The sequence below is a fragment of the Bos indicus x Bos taurus genome, chromosome 11, assembly GCF_003369695.1.
Source record: "Bos indicus x Bos taurus breed Angus x Brahman F1 hybrid chromosome 11, Bos_hybrid_MaternalHap_v2.0, whole genome shotgun sequence".
Taxonomy (NCBI): domain Eukaryota; kingdom Metazoa; phylum Chordata; class Mammalia; order Artiodactyla; family Bovidae; genus Bos; species Bos indicus x Bos taurus.
The window spans coordinates 10,062,646-10,088,314 of NC_040086.1; the positions used below are offsets into that span (position 1 = coordinate 10,062,646).

Genomic DNA, 25,669 nt, shown 5'->3' on the forward strand with positions numbered 1-25,669 from the left:
CAGGAGATAGAGGTTCTTACTAGGTGAGGCTGGGGACCCTACCACTGTCAGCTCTGCTCTTCCTTCTTGAAATTTCGCAAATCCCCAGCCGTTGGGGCCAGGGAAGGCAATTTTATTGCCGACGACTTTATGAGCCAGAGCTGCGGCTAGGCGGGGAGTCTGTGGTACACAGAATCTAGGGGCCGCCCAGGACGGGCCCAGCCCGAGTGTGCACTGGGCCGCGTCTGGCAGCGCAGAGTAGCCCTGCGGCCCGGCCTGGCGGGTAGTTCCGCCGGTTTCTCTCCGCACCTCCCCACCCTGTAGAAATACCGCTGCCGGGACGTCTACCAGCTCCAGACCCACCGCGGACCTGGGGTGGGGGGTGGGGGCGCAGGAGGAGGGGCACACAGGCTCGGGCCCAGCGCGGGGGGCGGGTCCGAGGCGGGGGGCCCAGATCGGGAGCCGCGCTGGGGCCCAGGCAGCTGCGGAGCCGAGCGCGGCAGGCGGCTGGCCCGCCACAGCCCCGCTGGCCATGAGCTCGGGATCCGAGCCCCGGACATCCCTAACATCCTTCAGCATCGCAGACATCCTAGGCTCGTGCATGATTCCCCGAAGGCCCTCTGTGTCACGGCCTCCAGAGTCGAACCAGGGTCCCACGTCGCCGCTGTGCGCGCTGGAGGAGCTGACTAGTAAAACTTTCCGCGGACTTGACGGGCACACACCGCAGCCCTCTGAAGGTATAATTCTGGCGAGGTCGCACACTGTGACTTGGCCTTCTCCCCATTCCTCTTCCAGGTTCCTGGTCTCGAACCTTCGTTCACCCTGGCCGCTACCCTAACCTGCACCCTGCCCGCGGCCCATGTGCCGGGGTTTGCCTCTTCCTCTCCTCCCCTCCCCGCCGTTAGTTCTCAGGCTCCGCTGCCGCTCCTGGAGGCCGTCAGCGCCGGGGGAAAGGACCAGACTGTCGAGAACTGAGCGACCCTTGGGTCCGTTCGCTGTAGGCGGAGCAATCGCGACAGAGAAAGGCCGGAGAGGAGACAAAAGGCTGTAAATAAGTGAGCTAGGGTTAGGACCGCAAAGAAAATGCTGGGAGGTGAGGCTCGGGCCTCGCCGGGTGACCAAGCTCCGCTCCAAGCTGCTCTCTTCTCGAGAGGGCTGAAGGAGCAGAGGGGCCCTAGAGCCGCAAGGGCCGCGGGACTCTGGACTCTGTTTTTCCTCGCCCTTTGTACCCCACTCTCCCCCTTTTGGGCCCGAAGAGAGTGTGCTTGTGTCATCCAAAACGAATAAGCCCAGAATGCCCGACACCCACGAGTTTAAAACAGGGCATGATCAGGGTTCTGTTACAGAACCCTGGCTGGCTAGGGTTCTGCCAGCTGGCTGCCCCTACTCTGACCATGGTCGGCCCCCGCCACTGGTGCCGGCCTGATCTGCAAGTCCGCTCCAGCAGGGGCTCCGGAAGGCCTCAGAGTCCCCGCCCTGTACTCCAGACGGTGCGCCCGTTCTCCTCTGGCTTGTCCCGCCTTCCTCCCAGTCCCCCGACCCCGCGAGATGCCCTCATCCTTCTGCCTCCCAAGGGTACCCTGAGGCCGGCTCCACTTTGCGCCCCACCCCCCGGGCTGAAACACCACCGTCGCCCCTCGAAAAGTTCGGGAAGGGTCCGCGGCTCTGGCTCGGGTTCGCCTTCTGGCTCCGCACCAAACCTCCCCCCTCTCTGACTTGACCCCACGCCCGCTTCTCCTCGAGGACCGAAGTCTGACTCCCCCAGGCTAGGATCCTGGCTGACCCCCACCCTGTCCCCGCAGGCCGCGCGGCCCAAGGCGCGCTGGGCTCTGGCCAGGCTGGCCGCAGACGACGGAAGTCACGCACGGCGTTCACCGCGCAGCAGGTGCTGGAGCTGGAGCGGCGCTTCGTCTTTCAGAAGTACCTGGCGCCGTCCGAGCGCGACGGGCTGGCGTCTCAGCTCGGCTTGGCCAACGCGCAGGTCGTCACGTGGTTCCAGAACCGGCGCGCCAAGCTCAAGCGCGACGTGGAGGAGATGCGCGCCGACCTGGCCTCGCTGCGCTCGCTGTCCCCAGAAGCCCAGTGCCGCCTCGCGCTGCCGGACGGCGCCCCTGGCCTCGGCCCTGGCCCCGCCCGGCCTGACTCTGAGCTCCACCTTTCTGACGAGGAGATACAGGTGGACGATTGAAGGCAAAGCTGCCTCGAGGGCTCTGCGGCGCTGACCTCCGCGCCCCCGCGCCCTGTCCGGGTTCCGGGGTAGGAGGGAGGGTGTCGATCCGCGCCCCTTCCGGCTCACAGTCCAGACGCCCACCTTCCCCGATTGTTGAGAATCAAGTCCAGACTTTGCTGCTGCTGCTGCTGCTGCTGCTAAGTCGCTTCAGTCGTGTCCGACTTTGCGACCCCATAGACAGCAGCCCACCAGGCTCCCCCGTCCTTAGGATTCTTCAGGCAAGAACACTGGAGTGGGTTGCCATTTCCTTCTTCAATGCATGAAAGTGAAAAGTGAAAGTGAAGACGCTCAGTCGTATCCGACTCTTAGTGACCCCATGGACTGCAGCCTACCAGGCTCCTCCGTCCATGGGATTTTCCAGGCAAGAGTACTGGAGTGGGGTGCCATTGCCTTCTCGCAGCACTCCTCAATCCTGGCGCCCAGAGCAAAACCTCCTGATTATTGCGAAGATTCCATGCTTTGCACTGTGCCGAGCGCTGTAAATCCGATGTTTCCTTTAACTCTCATAGCAACCCTATAAGGTAGGTGATACGGTTATGTCCGTTTTACAAAAGAAGAACCCCTAAATCAGGATGTAGACCCAGGCATCCAGCCAGCCTTCAGATCTGGTGCTTGTCAGCTTTCTGCTCCAGGGACGCTGGGTGAGGGGAAGGGCACTGGACTCTGATAGTTGCCAACCCCTCCTCTAGCCCCCGCCTTGGGGCTTCCCTGGTAGCTCAGCTGGTAAAGAACCCGCCTGCAATGCAGGAGACACAGGTTCGATTCCTGGGTCGGGAAGATCCGCTGGCGAAGGGATAGGCTACCAACTCCAGTATTCTTGGGCTTCCCTGGTGGCTCAACTGGTAAAGAATCCGCCTGCAATGCGAGAGACCCCGATTTTATTCCTGGGTTGGGAAGATTCCCCAAGGAAGGGAAAAGCTATCCCTACTCCAGTATTCTGGCCTGGAGAATTCCATGGACTGTATAGTTCATGAGGTCTCAAAGAGCTGGACACAACTAAGCGACTTTCACGTCACTTCTCTTCAGAGGTCGCCTTAGTTCCAGAACGCCACTCGGGGTTTGATCCGCCGCCGCCTGGCAGACCTTGCACCTAACAGACTGGTGCCAGAGTGACAGCGTCCCACCTGCCTCTCCTCCTTCCCCACCCTGAGGCCATTTGTTAATAGGGTCCGGACTTTTGTCTTTTTCCCCAGGAGAGTCCTACACTGAGACCCAGGCAAAGTGATAAGCGCTGGGAGAGGTGACGTACCCCTGCTTCTGGGACCTCCACCCCACCTTGCGCTGGTGGGAAAATGTCCCCACCAGGATGGTGGTGGTGGCCCCGGGACGGTGGGGAGGACTGATCCTACACTCTGAGGCAGAGCTTGGGGTAGCTGCTTGCCGGGTAGAGAGCCCAGCCCACCTCCTCCAGCAGGCTTTCCTGAGATAATTTCTAAGGCTGCTGATTAATCATCCTCCCACATGTGATGGGGAGGGAGTGCAGGTCTTCCCTGAGCTGGCCATCCTGGTTCTTGGTTAGGTGCCTTCCTGCTTCCCCATCATTGACTGGAACAGATAATGACTACTAACTAGTATAGAGCTAAGAACCTGTCATCTATCATGTACAAAAAGTATTCTTTGCACCTGTGTTGCCTCTTCAGTACACATATACAACACACACATACCTCCCCTGGTTCCTGTTCAGGATCCCTTCTGTATTCCCTTCATGCTCTTCTAAAGTCTGCCTTTCTGGAAACTTTAAATTGGAATGACCAACTCATTCGTGTTTGCCTAGGACTTTCCCAGTTTTAGCACAGAAAGTTCCACACCTTTGGAAATCCCTGTCTCAGGAAAACCACGATGTTCGGTCATTCTGCTTTGTTTAAGGCACTGGGTCAGAACCCTACCAGTTAGCAGTGTGAGTGTGGGATAAAGTGGAGGCAAGGTGTCAGGAGTCCTATGGCTCTGGGTCAGAACCCTACCAGTTAGCAGTGTGAGTGTGGGATAAAGTGGAGGCAAGGTGTTAGGAGTCCTATGGCTCTTGGGGAAGATTCAAGCCTAGGACAGTCTAAGAGGCACTGGGGAGGGGACATTGCTTTTGAGAGGCTAGAACCCTCCTCTACTTAAGCCTTCCTAAATAGAATTTAGAAGCCCAGGGCTGCCACCTCTTATAATCAAGCCTTGAATAAACAAAACTCAAACCTGTAACACCAAAATAGCCTCTTGGATGGGTGTCTCCTCTCCTAGGTCCTAGAGCTGCTGCTGCTGCTGCTGCTGCTGAGTCACTTCAATCATGTCTGACTCTGTGTGATCCTATGGGCTGTAGCGCACCAGGCTCCTCTGTCCATGGGATTCTCTAGGCAAGGGTACTTGAGTAGGTTGCCATGCCCTCCTCCAGGGGATCTTCCCAACCCAGGGATCAAATGTCTCCCGCATTTCAGGCAGATTCTTTACCTCGGAACCACCAGGGAAGCCCAGGTCCAAGAACAGACCTTCTCAAATATCAGGATGCCTCAGAATCACCTGGAGGGCTTACTGAAACATAAACTGTTGCGCCCTACTCTTAGTTTCTGATTCAGAAGGCCTAGGGTGGGCCTGAGAATTTGCATTTGTGAAAAGTTGCCAGGCGACACTGATGCTACTGGCACAGGGGACGTGCTTTGCGAACCTCAGTCCCACAAACTCCGGCACTTTGTGAGATAAGTGGCAGTTCAGTTACAGCCCTCTCTTTCTGGCGTCGGAATCATGAATGTGTAGGACAATTTCAGATAAAAACCAGTTTATTGAACACTCACTATGTTCCAGACTTTTGGTAGGTATTTTCTCACACTTTCTCTTTCAGCCCTCATAGCAGCCCTGTGAGGTAGGGATTGCCCACATTGTACAGAAGAGGAAACTGACGCACAGGTGTTAAGAAATCTGCCCAAGGCGACACAACTTGTAATGACAGCCTGCATTCCACCATACAGTATTTAAGAGGCCTGCAACTGTAAACAAAAGAATCTGGGAAGGCCTTAAACAAAGGAGGTGTCTCAGAGCCGCCTATCTCTAGGTACAAATGGTGTTGAGTAAGACCCATAGGGCAGCAAGAGTCATTTATCCTGATAAACCGTTCTCCAAAGAAAAGCATTCTGGGACGCCTGCAGATCCACATTTTAATGAACTGAGAGTCCCAAGCAGAGCCAGGGAGGAACCAGCCAGGAGGAGCTGTCAAGATCTTAGAGGAAAAACTAGAAGGAGGTCGTGTTTCTTATAGAGAAATTAGAGAATTTTAGTTTTTTTAGGGGCAGTGATCCTGGGTAGAAAAACGAAGTAAATTCACACGGGGGAAACGCTGGTTACAATGCCCAGCGCTGGAGTGGAGAAAGAGGAAAACCAAAGGGGCAGAAGCCCGTGTATCTGCTGAGGCTCCATCAGCGTGAGAGCCAGCAGGTGGGGCATATGGAGATGTACGGATTCTGCCAGCTCCAGCAAGGGGCTGGTAAGGGGCTTCCCAAATGCATACCCTTGGTGAATCTTCTAGCAGTGGAAGGAGGTGAGCATCAGAACCACTGGACAAAGGAGAGGTCAGAATATGCGTAGAAGTGTGGACAGGAAGCAAGGTATGAGAACTGAGGCTGGAGAGGACAGGGTAAGAACTGGGATTAGGAAGAAGTGGGCTTCCATCAAGCTGCAGATCAAGACTTAGGCCTTATTCATCACTGTGACCCCATTCCTGAGCACAGAGCTCTGGCTGGTGAGTTCCCCAAGACCAAGAGCAAGCTTCAGATGCCCCTACAGACAGGTCTGTTATAGTCTGAGAATCTGAATTTTTGTCTAGATCTCTTCTTGAGCCTTGGGGGATTTTATTTTTCCTTACTGCTCCCAGAAGCCATCTGCTTAAGAACCAAAGAAAGGCTATTTCAGTGGATGCAGAGAAAGGAGCCCTGCATCCACTCTGTGTCAAGAGGTATGACTATCTCTGTGTCAAGAGGTATGACTGCCAGCCTGTTCCCATCCATGGTTTTAGAGTACAGGTCTCACAACGTGCAATGAACTGCTCCTACACCGTGTCCTTTATCCCCGTGGGATGCACACACGGCCCTGCCTTATCAGGGACAGGTTCTCCTTCATCTGGTGTGAGGTAGATGCTGGGGCCCAAGTTCCAGGATGCCCCAGCCCTCTGAGGAGTCCTGGAGGTGGAGAGGACCGGGTCTTCTGCTCTGAGTCTGGGGGAAGGACCAGACTGGCTCAGGTTGGGGATGATGCAAGGGTGGAGATAGAAGGCCAGAGGCCCTTGGGGCAGTACTTCCAGGGCAACTGCAGGAGAAGAGGCTTAAAGGCCCCAGCTCAACATGGAAAAATGGATGGAGAAATTCAGTTGACGGAGGCAGCCCAGAGATTCCTCTTCGCTGGTACTGCTGAGGAAGGAGAGAGGGGCCACTGGACACCTTCCAGCAGGGCTGCCCATGCCCCCCTTATCCTATGCATCCTGTACCCCTTACCTGTCTGAGGCAGAAAGCAGCACCACTTGTGATTGCAATCTCGGCCAGTTCTCTCTGTTGCCCTCTCAGCATAAGAGCGGGCCTGATCCCCTTACCAGGGTGACTTGCAGGAGGCAGGAATGTTAGCTCCCAGACTGCGTCAGGCTGGGACCCGCCTCTCAGAGTCTCCAGAACACACCGCTGCCTCTTCAAAATGCTTTGGTCCCAGAGGAATTAGAAAGCAGAAGGTTGAGGTGTCAGCGAAGTCAAGGAATGTTAAAACTTCCCTTTTCTCAAACTGGCTCCAGCTCCTAGTACCACTAGCACATTTTGGTAATAGCTTAACTAGAAAATGTCAATGTACACCTGATCCCCACCCCATCCCACCCAAACTCCTCTTCTGCTTCCAACCTCAGACCCATTACCTGCAGTACCATCAAGGCCTTGCCCAGGCGGAAGAGGCCCCAGGGGCTACATCAGTCAGGGCTCACACCGGCTGACCCAGCCATTCACTGCAGAATGAGCAATTTCCAAATAACCTGATAAAAAATAAAGTGGGCCAAAGTCTGGGTCCTTGGCACCCCGCCTTGCCCTGATAGCTCAGCACAAAGGCCACCCCCACCCCCCACCTACTAGTGGTCCTGGGGGTTGAGCTTCAAGACTCAGGTGAAAAGGACCATGGCCTTGTGGTAGAAACCATTTTGAGCAAAGCTGGTACCCAACTCTGGGGAGAAGGGAGAGTGGGAAGTTCAGATGGGGCTATCCTAGGGAGGGATAGGTGAGGAAGGAGAAAGAATCTCACTTGCCAGCTCCTGGCTCTATTGTAAGGCAGCTGCCAGCAGTCCTGGAGATAACCTAGGGATGGGAAGCAAAGTCAAGGCCTCAGCCTCCCCAAATCCTTCTCCTTTGTCCAAACACTTTGCATCATGCAACGCATGGAGTCCTCATGACAGTTCTGCAAGATCGAATCAGCCCTACTTTCCTGTAGAGGAAACTACCCTGGGTCAGGGGGACAGTGATGGATCTTGATCCCTGGTGTCTCAACCTTGGGGCCAGAGAACTCCTTCTACTAGTCACTGCCCTCAACCCTTAGTAGATCACCTCTCTTCCCAAAGCCCTCTGGCATCCCTTCCCCTGGTTCTAGCTGAGGTTCTTCCGCCCACCTCCTCACCTCTGCCTTATGACTCTGCCTAGGGCTCTCTTCTTTTGGAGTACTTCCTTCCTCCCGGTTCATCTTTTCTTGGAGACCCAGGCTTCTGCCTTGGGGCTAATGACTTAGTCCCTTTTCTCTGTGGGCATTGAGGGGTCAATCTCCAACCTTGCTGAAAGCCAGAGACACAAAAGTACTATTAACAGATAGATCCAGTGAGTCTTGTGAGCAGAAAGGAAAGTTAAGGAAGGGCAGGGATGACGTATGTCCTAGAGTAGTGGGAGGAGAGGGCAGGCAGAGACCATGAAGGGAAGGAGGGAGGCTCTTTCTTCTTCCTCACTACACTGTCCCTGAGCTGAGTTCCCAGAGCTGGACGGGGGTCTCCCATCGCCATCTGTAACGGCCTCAGCCTGAAGGGAAGGTGAATAGCTAGAGTTGGGATCAGCTTGAGCTGCCTGCTTTTCCAGTCCCACCTCCTGGCACTTGGTGCTCTTGGGATCTGCCTGCAGACATTCGTGTTGGACTCCCTGCCATCCTTCTCCAAGTACTCTCTTCGCTTCTGATCCTTTTGACGCTGTGGTAACAATGACAAAGAAGAGGAGGACGTATTTTGAGCACTATACTTAAACATCCACACACATCCACAAACAAAATTTGTAACTTGAGACCAGCTCTTCATGTGGACAATATATACTATATGCCATGTTACTGGGCTAAAAGTTTTGCATACACTATGTCACTTAATCTTGAAGCTCTCTGAGGTAGGTTTTGTTGTCATCCTCATTTTACATGTGAAAAAGCAGATTAGACAGTCACCAGGCAGAGGGCTCCTAGAAAGCAGGCAGATTCCAGCCCAGGCAGCAGAGTGTGACTCTACAACCACTGCACCAAATGGCCTCCAGGAGACCCTCCCGTCCCTGAGCCCTAATGGCTCCCCAGCCATCCTCAGTTCTTTCCTACTCCCGCCCCCAAATCCCTCAGGGCTCCCACTTCTTTGCCCTCCAGCTACCTTCTTCCAGAGTCTTTTCTTCTCTGCTTTCTCTTTCACACGCTCCTCCTCAGGCATCAGCTCCTTAGCAGGTTGCTTGGCTTCCTGGAGGATCCTTCTCCACAAGCCATCATTTCTTGATCATTTCTCCATCAAAGAAAACCCACTATGTCCTGGGATGGGAAGGGGAAGGGAGGCTGGTATTGTGGGGAACTCTGAGACAGGGCAAGGAGCTTGGCTGGGTTAACCTCTCCACCACGGCAACCACAAACTAGCTACCCAGCCTGGAGAATTTGACAGGCCAACCTCTCCCTGCTCAGCATCTCAAAACACGCTGCTGGCTTTCATGGTGTTATCGCCTCCCTTCACTAATTCTCCTGCTTTCCCAAGGGCTGAAGGTAGCATTCAGTCCAGCCCTCTTCAGCATCCTGTCCCTACTCAGCCACAATGAGGCCCCTGAGATGGAGCCCTCTTACCTGCTCTTCCAGCTGTGTCCCTTGTCATATCCTTGAATATGAACATCCCCATATAATCCACCCTGGGGCTAGCTCAGTGCCTAAATGAGTGCCACAGTTCCTGGTTGGCCCCTTCCCTGCACTTTATGTGTTTCTTCCCCAAACCAAGTTCTCAGCAATTACGCCCTGTCTCAAAATTTTCCAGTAATCCTCCAATGCCAGGGCCACAGGCAAGATTGAGTCTAGCCTGGGACTTGGACCCTTACAAAAAGCCCCCCGGCTAAGCTTTCCAGTCTTCTCTTCCAGTCTTCCCTTACTTAGCTGCTGCCCTCCCTCTGCTACCAGGCTCCTTCCAGCCTTGGGGGTCTTCCCCTAGCTGTCCTAGAATCCTTTCTGGCTCTGAGCTTCTTTCTCACCACACTTTGCCTTACCTTCAAGATGAAGTTCAAGTTCACATCCCATTTCTGCCTAAAGCCTTTCCAGACTCTTTCAACTCCAGTTTGTGTGTGTGTGCTAAGTCACTCAGTCGTGTCTGACTCTGTGCAACCCCATGGACCATAGCCCCCCAGGCTCCTCTGTCTGTGGAATTCTCTAGGCAAGAATACTGGAGTGGGTTGCCATTTCCTCCTCCAGGGGATCTTCCCAACCCAGGGTTCAAACCTGAGTCTCCCACATTGCAGGCAGATTCTTTACCACTTGAGCCACCAGGGAAGCCCCTCCAGTTCTCTCTGCCCTCACTCAAAAAAGCAGCACTAACATAGCCTGTGGTATATAACTTAAAAGCTTGTTATTCATTGGTTTTTATTGCTCTTAACTGGCCAGGCAGCACAGAGCTGGAGAGAACACTGTGCTGGAGCAGAGCTGCTTGCACCTTAGTTCTGTCTCTGCCACTGCCCGGCTGTTTGATTTTGGACAAGTCATTTAACTTCTCTGGACCTCAGCTTACTCATTCACAAAATAAGGCAAGTCCCTTCAAGGCTTGCCCTGGACATTCTGTGGTTCTAATGAGGATTGTTTCCTTAGTAAGTGTTCTGTTCAGTTCAGTTCAGTTCAGTCGCTCAGTTGTGCCCGACTCTTTGCGACCCCATGAATCGCAGCACACCAGGCTTCCCTGTCCATCACCAACTCCCAGAGTTCACTCAAACTCATGTCCATCGAGTTGATGATGCCATCCAGCCGTCTCATCCTCTGTCATCTCCTTCTCCTCCTGCCCCCAATCCCTCCCAGCATCAGAGTCTTTTCCAATGAGTCAACTCTTCGCATGAGGTGGCCAAAGTATTGGAGTTTCAGCTTTAGCATCAGTCCTTCCAAAGAACACCCAGGATTGATATCCTTTAGAATGGACTTGTTGGATCTCCTTGCAGTCCAAGGGACTCTCAAGAGTCTTCTCCAACACCACAGTTCAAAAGCATCAATTCTTTGGCACTCAGCTTTCTTCACAGTCCAACTCTCACATCCATACATGACCACAGGAAAAACCATAGCCTTGACTAGACAGACCTTTGTTAGCAAAGTAATGTTTCTGCTTTTGAATATGCTATCTAGGTTGGTCATAACTTTTCTTCCAAGGAATAAGCGTCTTTTAATTTCATGGCTGCAGTCACCATTTGTAGTGATTTTGGAGCCCCCCAAAATAAAGTCTGACACTGTTTCCACTGTTTCCCCATCTATTTCCCATGAAGTGATGGGACCAGATGCCATGATCTTCGTTTTCTGAACGTTGAGCTTTAAGCCAACTTTTTCACTCTCCTCTTTCACTTTCATCAAGAGGCTTTTGAGTTCCTCTTCACTTTCTGCCATAAGGGTGGTGTCATCTGCATATCTGAGGTTATTGATATTTCTCCCGGCAATCCTGATTCCAGCTTGTGTTTCTTCCAGCCCAGCATTTCTCATGATGTACTCTGCATATAAGTTAAATAAGCAGGGTGACAATATACAGCCTTGACGTACTCCTTTTCCTATTTGGAACCAGTCTGTTGTTCCATGTCCAGTTCTAACTGTTGCTTCCTGACCTGCATATAGGTTTCTCAAGAGGCAGGTCAGGTGGTCTGGTATTCCCATCTCTTTCAGAATTTTCCACAGTTTATTGTGATCTACACAGTCAAAGGCTTTGGCATAGTCAATAAAGCAGAAATAGATGTTTTTCTGGAACTCTCTTGCTTTTTCGATGATCCAGCGCATGTTGGCAATTTGATCTCTGGTTCCTCTGCCTTTTCTAAAACCAGCTTGAACATCTGGAAGTTCCCGGTTCATGTGTTGCTGAAGCCTGGCTTGGAGAATTTTGAGCATTACTTTACTAGCGTGTGAGACGAGTGCAATTGTGCAGTAGTTTAGTAAGTGTACACCATCTTTAAAACCAAACAGAAAAAGGCCTGCCTTGACCTTCTATTTCTCCCCAAAACACAGTCTATGCTACTCTCTTAATTCATGACCTGGCCACACATGATCTGGCCACCCAATCTCTTCAGGAAATCACCTCCTACCCTTTCATCTTCTTCCAACTGCAGCAGTCTCCTTTGAAGTTTCTACAATGCGCCAAGTGTGCTCCCATTTCAGAGCTTTTGTATGTGTGATTTCCTTTGCCTTAAATGCTCTTTCCCCAGTGAATGGCTCAGTCCCTCACCCCCTTCAGATCCCTATTTAAATCTTCCAGGGAGGACTTCTCTGACCACTCCATTTAAAAAGTGAAACCTCTCACTTCTCCTCAGTGCTCCCTAACCTCCTTCTTGCTTTATCTTTCTTTACACTTCTCATATTTGACATATTGTTTATTTGTTAACTGGCTGCCCCCACTGGACACTCCTGATTCAATGAATAGAGGGATTTTTGTCTGTTTGGCTTAATGCTTTCTTCCCAGTGCCTAAAACAGTGTGCAGTACATAGTTGGTGCTCAACAAGTGTACACTGAATGTGCCCAGATGGGTGAGGCGGCTACTGTAATTGAGATTCAGCCAGGAACTGGGCCTGAAGAACCCTGTGTGATCTAGTGAGTTTGGATTTTGTCTTGTTAGTGATGCGAGTGGATCTGATCTAGGGAGTAAAATGCTCAAATGAAAGAGTACTGGGGAAAGAGATGAGTCTAGGCGTGAAATGTTTAGTCGGCAGGTCTTTACAACTGTTCAAGTCAGAAATAATGAATTCTTGAACTAGGGCAGTGGCTGCAGAAGCAGGACTGGAAATAATGGGTTTGATCCAAAAGACACTTCAGAAGTAGATTTTGTGACTGAACACAAATGAGGTAAAGGAAAAGAGAGGAATATGGAGACTGGTTCTCAGATTTCTGAATAAAGCAACTGGAAGGAAGTTTGTGTGGTTAATCAAGATTAGAGGAAATGCAATGAATCTGCAAAGATGATGAATTAACTTCTGGATTTGTTGCTTTTTTGAGATAACCAGGAAGCAGTTGGAAGTATAGCTTCTCAGTGCTCCCAAATCTGATCCTGTCCCTCCCTCAATAGCCCTCCCACCTACTTCAGGACATCCAGACCCATGTGCCATTTTTTCAAGCCACTTACTGTCCTCCTTCTCGCCTCTTCTCTCAAACCCATAGCTAAGGTCTCACTTCACTTAAGTTCTTTTTAAGGTTTCTTTGCTTTAGCGCCTTTGTTCCCTCTGTTCATAATATCTTTCCCCAAGCAACTCCTTGTTGTTTGTTGTTTAGTCACGAAGTAGTGTCTGACTCCTTTGTCACCTCATGGACTGTAGCCCACCAGGCTCCTCTAGCCATGGGATTTCCCAGACAAGAATACTGGAGCGGACTGCCATTTCCTTCTCCGGGGGATCTTCCCCATCCAGGGACTGAATCCACGTCTCCAGTGTTGGCAGGTGGGTTCTTTATCACTGAGCCATCCCCAATCCTCAACTACCCATTCCCCAATCCTCAACATTCCCCAATCCTCAACCCTCCTCTGCCCAATCCTGCCCACTTATTACTGCCGAGTTGTCCCTGGCTCCCCACCCTCCCTCCACTTGCATCGCGCTGCTTGACAGTAAGCCCCACAGTCTTCTGCTGCTGCTGCTGCTAAGTCGCATCAGTCGTGTCCGACTCAGAGCGACCCCCTAGACGGCAGCCCACCAGGCTCCCCCGTCCCTGGGATTCTCCAGGCAAGAACACTGGAGTGGGTTGCCATTTCCTTCTCCCTTGCGTGAAAGTGAAAAGTGAAAGTGAAGTCGCTCAGTCGCGTCCGACTCGTAGCGACCCCATGGACTGCAGCCTACCAGGCTCCTCCATCCATGGGATTTTCCAGGCAAGAGTATTGGAGTGGCTTGCCATTGCCTTCTCCAAAGCCCCACAGTCACTCCTCTCCAAAGACCCGGGAGAGCACCACAGGACAGCCAGGGAATTCCCATGGAGTCCTTTTTACCTCGGCGGCGCCGCAGCCCTCAGCACCGAATACCCTGCAGTGTTTGGAGACAGCAGCGACCCCCAGCGGGCAGCCAGGCCGCAGAGGAAAGCCTACAGGAAACTAAAGCGGTAGCGCGTCGGAGCCCTCTGCTCGCCTAGCGAAGCACAAAATCCCACTGAAAACAGATCCAAGCGGAGCCCTCCTGGACCCCCTCTGGTCTTGTCTCACCTGTTTACCTAACTTGACTAGCCCACAGTCTTCGGAATCGGCGCCATCCCCGTCAACAGTGACGCGAGAATGAAAGACAGTAGGGTATTTGATACCGGCCAAGGGAGAAGTGAGACGGAGGATGCAGCCATCTTTGTCGAGGGCGGAAGCATGTGCTTACGGAGCGTCAGAGAGTCCATGACGGTCCCGGCGGCACCCTGGCAAGAGCTGAAGGCTCCGGGGATAGGGCGGAGCCGCCGCTGTGGCGGGCGTTGGGCAGTGCGGGGTGGTGGGAATCGTTAGGCTGGTTCCGGACACGGTGTCCCATGGCCCAAGCGTCTCGCTGTGGTGGCCTTCTGCCTCCGCTGGCTGCCGTGCCGCCGTTACGGGCGCAGCCCGGGGGCGCCGAGGAGGAGCAGTGGCAGAAAAAGCGGGACGTTCGTGGCTGGCCCGGGCTGCCGGTCGCCCGGAGCATCCTCTGCCAGGACCCTCGGCCTGACGGGGCTCCGAAAGAGCAGCCGTGGTGGGTGGCGCCGGCGGACGCAGGAGAGCACAGTGAAGCTGGCGCTGTAGACTGGGGGCGGGAGCTGGCCGCTGGCGGCCTGATTCCTCCGGCGCTACGGCGTCTCAGGGCTGTGTTGCTGCGGCTGCAGCGCGAGCGGGAGCAGCTCCTCCAAGCGCGGGATTGCGCCCTCCACCTACAGGCGGCCGTGCGCTTCCTGAGGATCCTGAGTCCCGGCGCTCCATCTCCCAGCCACGGCCTCTTGCTTCAGCTGTGCCGCGACCTGCTACAGCACCTTTCCGGAGGGGCGATCCTGCGAAGCAGGCTTCTGGAGATGCCCCACCCGCTACTCCTGGCACGCCCCGTCGGACTAGCAGCCCAGCGCTTGGATGCTACTGTCGAGATGCGGCTTCGGGCTCTGGGCCGGGCGCCCGCCACCCCAGCCCTGTCGTCCCAACTCGCCGATCTGCTGCTGGCACTTCCGGCGTACCACCAGCTGCAGGGGAAAGTCTTCAGCCAAGTCCCAGCATCAGCGCGCCCGTATCCCCCCGGCCGTGTGCTCCGCCTCCTGACGGGGGAGCGGGGTTGCCAGGTGGCAGATTGGCTGGATGAGGCGCTCAGGGGATCTGGCTTGAGGGACCAGCTCCTCAGACGGTGCCAAGAGGAGCGGGAGCTGTTGCCAGGGCTACTGGGCCTGTTGGGGGGCGTGACAGGTTCAGCCAGCAGTGAACTGGGGCTTGGAGGGGCCGGAGCTTTGTGGAGCCAGTACTGGACCCTGCTGTGGGCAGCCTGTGCTCAGAGCCTGGACTTAAGTCTAGGACCCTGGAGGGACTCCAGGGCAGCGGCACAGCAACTGAGTCAGGCACTGGGTCAGGGTGAGTGATGGGCCTGGGTGGGTGTTTGGGAAGGCTGGAGTCTTTTACTTCCGTATACACCTCACTCACCTGCCACAAGACTACAAAAGCAGGCCCTTTAGAAGGAACATCCCCCACCCCACCCAAGCCCTGGGGGTTCAGGTTGTAAGCTTCTTAGCTTTCAAGGCAAGGTCTTGCTTTCCATGCCAGCCTTGAGTCTTGGGAGAAACTTCCCCTCTTCCCCCATCATTGAGTGGGGGCAGTGGCTGTGGAAAAGAGAGACCTTGTTTTCAGGCTCCAGAGTCATTTCTTCCACTAGCATCACTGCCTCAGGAGTGTGAGAAGGAGCTGGCTTCTTTGTGTCGCAACCTAACTCATCAATCTCTTATTTGGAGCTGGGATCAAGGTGAGGAGGAAGGGGTAATGGCAGTGACACAAGCCCCAGATTGCCCCTTCCTTATCAAACCATACCCCTCATCTTCAGGCTTCTGCCAGGTCCTGGGATCTGCTAGTGGAAATCAGAGCAGCCTTCCCTCATCCTCCTGTACCACCAAACTTTTACAACAGCTCTTCCCTCCTCTCTTGGATGCCCTCCGGGAGCCCAGGTCAGGACTCCTCCTCTGCGGGCCACCAGGTGAGACAAGGTGCTGGGGATGGGGGGAATAGGAGAACACTGAGGATACCCCCTTTATTCCTTATTCTGTTCTGAAACCTGCCTCTTCCCAAAGGTGCTCCATATCCCTTCAGATATTCTGTCCCTCCTCTCCTCAGGTCCTGCACCCCTTGCCCTGGGGCTCTGTACCCTGCAGACTACCTTGCTCTGGTTTTGGAGCAGAACTCAGCAGCATCTGGCAGCGTGGGCCCCAGGTTCCTTCCTGCTCCTGATCCAGAAGGACTTACCTGTGAGTAGCTAGGGAACACGTGGGGAGCATCCTGCGGTGGGCTCAGAGCTGACTCTGTTTCTATCAAAGCCTCTACTGCAGGAGGCAGAAGCTTTGTCTCACCTGGCCTCAGAGGAAAGCTTGGCTCTGGATGTGGAGCAGCAGCTGGGCCTGGAGATCCGGAAGCTGACTGTGCAGATCCAGGTAAGGAGAGGCACCAGCTTGGGGGTTGGGGTGGTTGTGATGGTGGTAGAACAACTCAAGTGCCTTGGAATTGCCACTGAACGAATGTATCTTCTTGTGTGGACTGCCACTAAATCCACTTTTTGTCCTCTCATTATGGAAATTTTTTTTAGAATACAGAAGTAGAAGAATATAATGGACCTCCATATTCCTACCACTGAGGCCTTAATAACAATCAACTCATGGTCAATTTCTTTTGTTTGTATATCCCAACCCCCAACTCCTATGTCAGGCTCTCCTGTTGTGACTTTAACAGCCACTGATGATCACTGTCTATATCCATTATTTCATTAGAGGGTGCAAGGTGGTGACATTCTAATTCTGTCATCCTTTCTTCATTAGTAATCAGATTACTCTTACAAAGTAAAACTTTAAATTTTTTAATTTACTTATTTGGCTGAGTCTTAGTTGTGGCATGTGCAATCCTCGTTGAAGTATGTGAGATCTTTCATTGTGCATGGGCGCCAGAGTGTGGGGGCTCAGGTGCCCCCTGCATGTGGGCTCTTAAGTTCCCTGACCAGGAACTGAACCGGGGTCCCCTGCATTGGAAAGTGGATTCAACCACTAGACCACCTGGGAAGTCCCAAGTGAAACTTGCCTCAAAAATTATTTGGTTACTTTGAGGTATATTTTGTAGAGAATAAGCAAGATAAATGATTGACTTTATTTACTAGTTTTTGATAGAATGTTTCTTTTTTTTTTTTTGGTAAAAGTACAACTTGTATTTTTATTAAAACTCAAAATATTATTCTAGAAGGCTTGTAATGAAAAAATAGCACTTTGCTTCCACCTCGACTTCTAATCCTTGTTCTACAGTGGTGATTTTCATACATTTTTGGCTGTTTCTTCTAATATTTGATTATTTCCCTCTAAATTTATGAATTAAACTCTTGTATTTTAATCTTTCTCCATCTTACACTCTATCTGTTCCTATTGTGGATGATGTCTCTCTGCTTTTTGTTTTCTGTTCCTACCCAGATGTCTCTTTGCCCTGAATATAGGGGCATGGTTGTGTTTAGTCCCTGGCCCCCTGCTCCTCTCTCTGCACCAAGGTGCTGTGAACCCTCATACTTTAGCCCTAACCCACCATCTGCATCTGCCTGTTGGGCATTTCTACATCAATTTACTCCCATGTCCTCTCTCAATTCAACATGTCCCAGAAGACTCTTCATGAGTAGGGTTGGGCAGTGATGATTGTGGGAGCTCTGGGGAGGGAAGGCTTTGGTGAGCATGTGGTAACAGAAGCTCCATACAGGGCCTGTGGCTCAAGCTGGTAGATGGGTAGCCTCAGAGGAGCAGCAGGGGTTACTGGAGGTGGGGAGTTCACAGTTCCTTGGGGGAGTAGTGGGGAAATGGCCTGACCAAAGCAAAAGCTCCCTTTGTGTGTGTGTGCATGTACATGGGCATATACTTGCCCTAGCATGCACATGTCAAGAGTAGGGGCGGAGGATTGTGGAGGAGTAAGTTGTCATCAAGATGTGGAGGGCAGCCCACAGATTTTAGACTTTATCTCTTAAGTGATAGGGAGCCATTGTAAGTTGTAAGTGATAAGAGTTTGATCTAGCTATAGCAGTCAAGATAGAAGGGAAGTGGGGAGACATAATACGAGAAAGGTCCAACTCTTGGTAGTTGCAGTGAGAACAGAGCAAAAGGCGCAGGGACAGCATGCTCACCATGTGAATGCAACGCCGTCTAGTTTCGTGCCTTGCTCCACTGCTGGGTCTGTTCTGCACTTTCAACTACATACATCACTGGGACGAAAAAGAAGAATCAGATGTGAATTTTCTCCTCAGCTGGACTGTAATGTCTCATAGAAAAAACTGTCTCAGAGTGTGACCTTGTATTTCCTGAGTGTTGAGTCCAGAATTTCCTAACAAATGTCAGTTGGCAAAAGGGTAACTTCTTTATCATATATAAGGGAGAAAGGGGTTCTGGTGTTTGGGCTAAGAGAAGAAGAGTTTGGATTTAGATAGGCTGTTGTCAGAATATGTATCAGGAGCCACAGGGGCCCTCCCCAACCAAGTCTGCCCACCCCCACCCCCCAACCCAGTCCCATCCTCTCTTCAGGCTTCAGGCATACAGTCACCTTTTCTTTAGACCTGCCACAACACACCCCAATTCTTGGGGTTCTTCTCCAAGATGGGCTGTAGACACCTCTCTCTTTTTGCTGTCTTCTCCCCCATCCAAAAACAAAACCTATCAAACCAGAGAAACCAAACCAGCACATGGACTTTTTCTTGGTTTGTGGGTTATAATGCTTTGGAGAAATGAAAGTGGCTATAAAGAATATTCAGTGTGAGGACATTCCAAAGGTTCCTAAATCTCAGAAAGTTATATTGATTGCTCCTGATCTACAAGCAGTCCTTGCCTTCCTTTCATAGATGACATAAGATCATACAATTCACTTTTCTCTCTCAGCTGCTGCCTGTCTGCAGATCATGCAGACCCCTTTCTGTAGCATTTGTTTTTGAACATTGGTGGTAGTGAGGGTGTCTCCATCTTTTTTTTTCCTATTAATGTTCCTATGGAATAAAATTAACCTGGAGGATATCCATTTTCTAAACCAAGCTGAGGAGAGCAGGGTAATCTTAGGGCAATTGTCCATAATCTTTTCTCAGTCCAGGCCTTTGGAAAACTCAGTAAAGGCTATAGCATCTCTCCTCGGAAAATGCCCAAGCCCATACAATTATGCGTACAATTCTGTTCTGGGGCTTTATGGATGCCAGGTTAATAAACACCTCAGATTTAGAAGAGCGTACGACTTGACAAATCCCTCACGAATAAGCAAGCCCTTTTACTTTTTCCTTATTCCCATAGCTCCTGCCTGAAGAGTCACTGAGTCTCTTTTTTCAAGAATGTCATAAACAAGCCACACAGGACTTTGAACTCCACATGCCACGGGGTCGGTACTGGAGGCATCGTCTGTGTTCTGGTAACTCATCATGGCATTCCCTCCCAGGCTTCCCAGGGTAACAGTATCCAAGCCCCTCTGTGTCCTTCAGGGGCTCCACCTCTCTGCCTCCATCATTGTCCTCACCTTCTTTGTCCCCACACCCTGAAATCCTACCCTCTTCCCCCAAATGCTCCATTAGGGGCTGGAGGGATCTCCCTAACCTCATATCCTGTCCTTTCTCTTCTCTCACTCCAGAACTTCCCAGCATTCCTAGTGAGTATGCTGGGTTGGTGGTCCGCAGGGTACTGGAGCCTGTGTTGCAAGGACTGCACGGACTGCCACCCCAAGCCCAGGCCCCTGCCCTGAGCCAGGCGCTGACCGCCATCCTGGGTGCCTGGCTTGACCACATCCTCTCTCATGGGATCCGGTTCAGGTGAGAAGAAAAGAAGGAAGTGGCAGGGCGATGAACAGAGCTGAAAAAAGGGAGGGGAATGGTGGGGAAGAGCAGTTTGGAGAGGCAGGAGGGTCAGGTGGCCACACTGTATCTTGGCCTTCAGCCTGCAGGGGGCGCTGCAGCTCAGACAAGACTTTGGAGTGGTCAGGGACTTGCTGGAGGAGGAGCAGTGGGGCCTGTCCCCAGAACTTCGCCAGACTCTGTTCATGCTCAGCATCTTCCAGCGGCTGGATGGGGCCCTGTTGTGTCTGTTGCAGCAGCCCCTGCCCAAGACTCAAGTCCACAGGAGGCTTCCCCGTTGCTGTGAGTCACTCTCCCTCCCCAGCTCCAGGCTCTCTTCGCCCCAGCTCATTATTCGTAACCCATTCCTACCCTCAATCTGGCTTTAGTGTCCCCCTCGCTAGCCACCTGCCTTCCTCTCCTGCTTTACCAGGTGCATGTAATGAGGTTCAGACCATGGAATTGCCCAGCAGCAGCCTCAACAGCCTGGAGAGCTTGGAGCCCCCTCTTCGGCCTGGAGTATTTCCAACCCAGACAGCTCAGCTGCTAAGCACACTGTGGGGAGGAGGACCTAGCCCTGATGCTTACTTGGTAGGAAACCAGCAGGCCTGGCTTGCTCTGAGGCAGCACCAGCATCCTCGCTGGCACTTATCTTTTCTTTCCTGCCTGGGGACCAGTTCTGAATCCTAAGGACCCTCATCAGAAGCTAGTCAGAGCTCCCCATCTCTGTCTGAAGAAGCCCAGACATTTAGAAATGCATATTTTAAAAGCTTAATTGGGAGCTTGGAAGAAAGCATATCTGAGAACCACAAGCTACAGAGAGCCTGGACTTGAAAAGCCAATCCAAGATAACTACTCCAATTGCCTGGAATCCAGAGTAAAGGGCATAATCACAGCTTGAAACCTGGAAGTCAGCATCCTTGGGAGGCTCAGGCACAGTTCCCCATCAGTAAGGACATCTCAGGGCTAGACGCTAGCAGCTAAATCCTGGGAGTAAGACTTTAGTGTTGGATCCCAGGAGAAACGGGAAAAGCAATAGAAAGCAGGGAGCCTAGATGTCACTTCCTCTTCAATCCCAGGAGCCAGGCTAAACACAAGACAGGTTGGGACACTACTACAAAGTAATTCCTCAGGAACCAGAGGTGGAATTTCTACACCCAAATCAGTCCCCACGGCCTATGTTACAGTACCCTGTACTCCCCTCATTACTATTTTTAGTCATTTAAGAATAGTGGGCTGTAGAACCTTCACGTGTAAGCGTTAGCTACTCCAGAGTCCACAGATTTAATCTGAAGTTACCTGAGTGGGGTTACCCTCTGGTAGGTTTATAATCCCTGCGGTGGTAGGGACCAGCACTTAAGACAGTGTTAACCTAGATCTAGCACAGCAGGGTGCAGAGAGGGAGAGGCTGCAGAAGGCGTGTCATCCGAGCCAGGAGCAAATGGCTTTCGCTTTATTTACTGTCTTCACCGTGGTACAAGAGGGCTGTTGATGTCACGTAGTGTTTATTGAGAGCGTACTTTGGGCCCTCCATACCCTGTGCCGAAACCGTCTCTCTCCTTCCTGGCGTTCCGCCTCTTGGTTGGGGAGCCCAGGGCGGCGGCTTGGGCACCAGCACCGCTAACACCGGAGGAGAATCCGCACCGAGCGGAGGTCCGTGACTGCGGAAGTGCGCCGCGGCTCACAGACTCTCGCACCAGAGACACTTCCGCCAGCCAAGAGTCCTTCCGGGGCGGATGTCACCATGGCGGCGGCCTTGGCTCGGCTCGGGCTCCGCTCGGTCAAGCAGGTTCGGGTTCAGTTCTGCCCCTTCGAGAAGAACGTGGAATCGACGAGGTATGAGGGGCAGTGGTGCGGGGCGAAGGGACACGCCTCCCTCCCGCTGGGGATCTAGTCCCTTTTGCCCGGCGCTCACGCCGTTTTCTCACCGTAGGACCTTCCTCCAGGCGGTGAGCAGCGAGAAAGTTCGCTCCACGAACCTCAACTGCTCAGTGATTGCGGACGTGAGGCACGACGGCTCCGAGCCTTGCGTGGACGTGCTGTTCGGTGGGTTTCGTTGGGAGTCGGGCGGGAGTCGCGCGCCCTCGGCCCTGGCCCCGCAGTCCTGGTGCCTGACTCGTTTTTCCCCCTCCAGGAGATGGGCATCGCTTGATTATGCGCGGCGCTCACCTGACCGCCCAGGAAATGCTCAGTGCTTTCGCCTCCCACATCCAGGCCAGGGGCGCGGCGGCGAGCGGGGACAAGCCTAGCGCCAGTACTGGGCGCTGACAGCACAAAAGAGACCAGTCAACAGATTTTAACCCAAGACTGCTAAGGACACTTATTTAAGAAGAACTTAATTACTTATATCACTATCTGGAGGGCCACAGAACGCCAAAAAAAAGAAGAGAGGCCTGTGACTACAAACCTAACCAGTGTTTCTGGGACGAGGAACGACGAGGGGTGCGGACAAATTTGAATTTATTTCAGTGTCTTACCATCACTCACTGCTTAACCCTTTTGAATTTGGCTTCTCCTTCCACTACTCAAGGTACCTCTTACTCTATTAGAAATGCTGTTTTCTCAGTCCTCATCTTTTCATTTCAGTCGCATTTGCCACTCTTAATTAACTCCTTGTGGAACTTCTCTTCCTCTCGGGTCCCTTGTCTTAACCATAAAGGTGTACTACTCTCCTTTCTTTTATTTTTGGGGCATCTTGTCTTCTGTCATGACTTGAAGTATCCTCTTGGGTTAAATCCTATATTTCTGTTGGGCTCTAATCTTAAATTCTGTGCTATATAGTCAGGGTACCTACTACCAATTTTCGCCTAATTCCGGCAACACTTTGTCCAAAATAAAACTGATAATCTTGCATACTGTCTATAATGATCTTTGAACAACGGCAGGTTTGAACTGCAGGGGTACTCGTATGTGCCTATTTTTAAAATAAATACTACATGATCTGTGGTTGTTTGAATCTGCAGTTGTGGAATCATGGATGGTGACTGTAAAGTTATCCCCGCCTTATCAACGCTGAAGGAGTGGAGCCCCTAACTCCCTTCCCCACCCCCATTGTTTTAGAGTCAACTGTACTTGCCTCTTCTGACTTCCTTATTCCTTTAAAAGGCACTTCATCTGCTCAGCCTCTTGAGCTGAAAACCACAGCTTTATATCTGGTTCTGCCCTCTCCCTTTCCCTGCATATCCAGTCAGTAAGTTCAGAATATTTTGTCTTAAAATCTCCTGAAATGTTCTCTCCATTCCCATTCCTGCTCTTGTATTATTGCTGTATTCTCTCACCTGGTCTCCTTTTTTTCTAACCATTTTCATTCCTTAATTTTATCTTTCCAAAGCATTGGTTTTATGTCTTACTACTTCTTGTTTCTGGAAAAGGAAATGGCAACCCACTCCAGTATTCTTGCCTGGAGAATTCCATGGACAGAAGAGCCTGGTGGGCTACATACAGTCAGTCCATGGGGTTACAAAGAGTCAGACACGACTGAGTGACTAACTTTCACTACTTGTTTCAGAGAACAGTGCCTAAAGTGTTTTCATACTAGGTTACACTGTGGATCATGAAGTTAATTTAGGGGGATTAAATCAGCCTTTAAAAAAAAAACAGTAAAATAGAATAAAAAGTATCAGAGTGCATGGCACATGGACTGGGAAGTATTCTTTAAGAAACCTAAGTTTTAAGCATATAATCATGAATATAGTTATATAAAGTGTGTGGATGTGTTTTTATTTGCATGTACTTGGTTGCAGTATAGAATTATTTCTTACCATAGGTTGTAAGAAAAAATGCTTGATAGCCACTGGTTTAGAGAAAAACTTAAGAATGTTCAGCCAGGCATTCAAGAATCTCTGGACACTGGCTGCTATGTACTTTGCCAAATATATTCTCCTACCACATTACTATAGTACTTCTCCGCTTAAAACAGTGATATTTTCAAAGGACTGGTTTTCTCCCCTCTCCCTTTAAAGAAAAACTATCAGGAGACAATCAAGTGTAGTAAAAACCAGAATGCCTGGGATTGAAATCCTAAGCTTTTCCCTTAAGTAGCTATGTAACTTTGGACACATTACTTAGTCTCAGTGCCTATTTCCTCATTTGTAAAATGGGGATAATAGTACCTACCTCATAGAAGGTATGTTGGGGCTTCCCTGGTGGCTCAGAGGTTAAAGCGTCTGCCTGGGATCTGGGAGACCCAGGTTCCATCCCTGGGTCAGGAAGATCCCCTGGAGAAGGAAATGGCAACCCACTCCAGTACTCTTACCTGGAGAATTCCATGGAGGGAGGAGCCTGGCAGGCTACAGTTCATGGGGTCGCAAAGAGTCAGACATGACTGAGCGACTTCACTTCATAGGACTGTTGAGAGGATTAAGTGAATTGATATCTGGGACTTCCCTAATAGTCCAGTGATTAAGACGCTATGCTTCCACTACAGAGGGCACTGGTTCAATCCCTGGTCTGGGAACTAAGATCCCCACATACAAATAAGTAAATAGATGTCTGTAAACTTTCTCGAATATTGAGTGAGCATAACATAAGCATGTAAGAGGCCTTATGCCATATAGTGATGATACTACCTACCTAGATTTGAGTTCTCCACCCCATGGTTAACCTCTTATCTTTAACTAGATTAACCACTCTGATCTGTAAAATACAGATGGTCCAAACATTGCTGTAAACATGGATTGAACGCTGGCCCTATGCTTCTAGATTGTGAACTTGAGGTTGGGACTGTTTTCTCTGTGTCCCCAACATTTTGCTTAGTGCCTGATAAGCAGTGTGCAATAAACGTGTTGAATTTACACATATTTAGCATTAACCTTGTGACTTGAACTGATTATTATTACTGAGATGCAAGGATGAATGGTGAAATTCAGGTGTGTACTAAGTGCTAAAATATAGAAGTGGACCAAGTGCAATGGTAGCAAGAAAGGATTGACCATTTGCTTTGGTCAGAAGGTGATTGTTAAATGAGTAAAAAGTCTACCATTGGAGGGTAGGGCCAGAAGTCAGATTATAGTAAAATATGTGAGCATGCAACATAAAGTGTGAGTTTTATATAATTAAAATTTGGATGGGAGGTGTGATAATAGCTAGAATAACATAAATGTGGATTCGGGTTTTTTTGATCATGAAGTCGCTCAGTCTGTCCGACTCTTTGTGACCCCATGGATTGTAGCCCACTAGGCTCCTCCATCCATGGAATTTTCTAGGCAAGAGTACTGGAGTGGGTTGCCTTTTCCTTCTCTAAAATATTTCTTTTGAGCCGCTTTTTTGGGGGTAGGGGGCAAGAATACTGGAGTGAGTTGCCATTCCCTTCTCCAGATCTTCCTGACCCACGGCTTGAACCCGGGTCTCCTGCACTGTAGGCAGACACTTTACTGTCTGAGCCACCAGGGAAGTCAGGGTTTTTTTAGAGGATGATAGAAATTTGTACTTTATGAAAACACCTTTTATGCTGAGCTGTTGGTGAGAACTGTGAATCTAAGTTGCATTTCTGAACCATCATCAAATGTAACGTTGGGACTTACTTAGTGGTCCAGTGGTTGACTCCCTGCTCTTGAGGCAGGGGGCCTGGGTTCGATCCCTGGTCAAAGAACTAGATACTACATGCAGCGACTTAGAGTTTGCATGCTGCAACTAGGACCTGGTACAACCAAATAATTTTTTTTTTTTCTAAAGCCCTCTTACAAAAAAAAAGAGTAGGGCTTCCCTCATGGTCCAGTGGTTAAGGATCCACCTTGAAATGCAAGGGACTCGGATTCAATCCTTGGTCTGGGAAGATCTCACATGCCCCAGCCAGCTAAGCCCTTGCGCCACAACTACTGAGCCTGCACTTTAGAGCCCCAGCTGCACAATGAGAGAAGCCAGAGCAGTGAGAACCCATACATCACAATCAAGAGTAGCCCCTACTCACCACAACTAGAGAAAACCCGTGTGCAGCAAGCAAGACCCACTATAACCAAAAATAAATCTTTTTTTAAAAAAATGTAACCTTGACTCTATGTCAACATCAGGTGCAGATGCCACCTCTGCTACAGCCTTCCCTGACCT

The 25,669-nt window shown here is 51.1% G+C and overlaps 4 protein-coding genes across 6 annotated transcripts; 3 read left to right on the top strand and 1 right to left on the bottom strand.

The window, feature by feature from the left end:
- The first annotated feature begins 406 nt into the window (after window positions 1-406).
- Window positions 407-2,377, top strand: LBX2 (ladybird homeobox 2). The gene is made up of 2 exons (XM_027554388.1): window positions 407-716; window positions 1,782-2,377. Exons 1-2 carry the CDS (start codon window positions 512-514, stop codon window positions 2,165-2,167), a joined length of 591 nt encoding a protein of 196 aa, XP_027410189.1. The 5' UTR covers window positions 407-511; the 3' UTR covers window positions 2,168-2,377.
- Window positions 2,378-4,945: 2,568 nt separating this feature from the next.
- TTC31 (tetratricopeptide repeat domain 31) lies at window positions 4,946-14,125 on the bottom strand. Its single transcript, XM_027554376.1, is given in 12 exon segments — window positions 4,946-6,645; window positions 6,744-6,794; window positions 6,796-6,883; window positions 7,285-7,375; window positions 7,454-7,506; window positions 7,815-8,025; window positions 8,133-8,205; window positions 8,313-8,375; window positions 8,811-8,925; window positions 12,180-12,274; window positions 13,543-13,710; window positions 14,015-14,125. Coding segments are annotated over 12 exon segments (1,467 nt in total). The 3' UTR covers window positions 4,946-6,297.
- Window positions 13,705-20,527, top strand: CCDC142 (coiled-coil domain containing 142). 3 transcript variants are annotated; one of them, XM_027554811.1, is made up of 9 exons: window positions 13,705-15,174; window positions 15,473-15,559; window positions 15,638-15,787; window positions 15,925-16,055; window positions 16,125-16,238; window positions 19,095-19,209; window positions 19,426-19,603; window positions 19,728-19,927; window positions 20,058-20,527. In XM_027554811.1, the coding sequence occupies exons 1-9, from the start codon at window positions 14,124-14,126 to the stop codon at window positions 20,312-20,314; spliced, it is 2,283 nt and encodes a 760-aa protein (XP_027410612.1). In that variant the 5' UTR covers window positions 13,705-14,123; the 3' UTR covers window positions 20,315-20,527. The 3 variants fall into 3 exon arrangements, with proteins under 3 accessions (XP_027410612.1, XP_027410613.1, XP_027410614.1); XM_027554812.1 differs by having other exon boundaries at window positions 16,137-16,238; XM_027554813.1 differs by lacking the exon at window positions 15,473-15,559.
- MRPL53 (mitochondrial ribosomal protein L53) lies at window positions 20,457-24,419 on the top strand. The gene is made up of 3 exons (XM_027554814.1): window positions 20,457-21,460; window positions 21,558-21,670; window positions 21,759-24,419. Exons 1-3 carry the CDS (start codon window positions 21,369-21,371, stop codon window positions 21,890-21,892), a joined length of 339 nt encoding a protein of 112 aa, XP_027410615.1. The 5' UTR covers window positions 20,457-21,368; the 3' UTR covers window positions 21,893-24,419.
- Window positions 24,420-25,669: the final 1,250 nt, after the last annotated feature.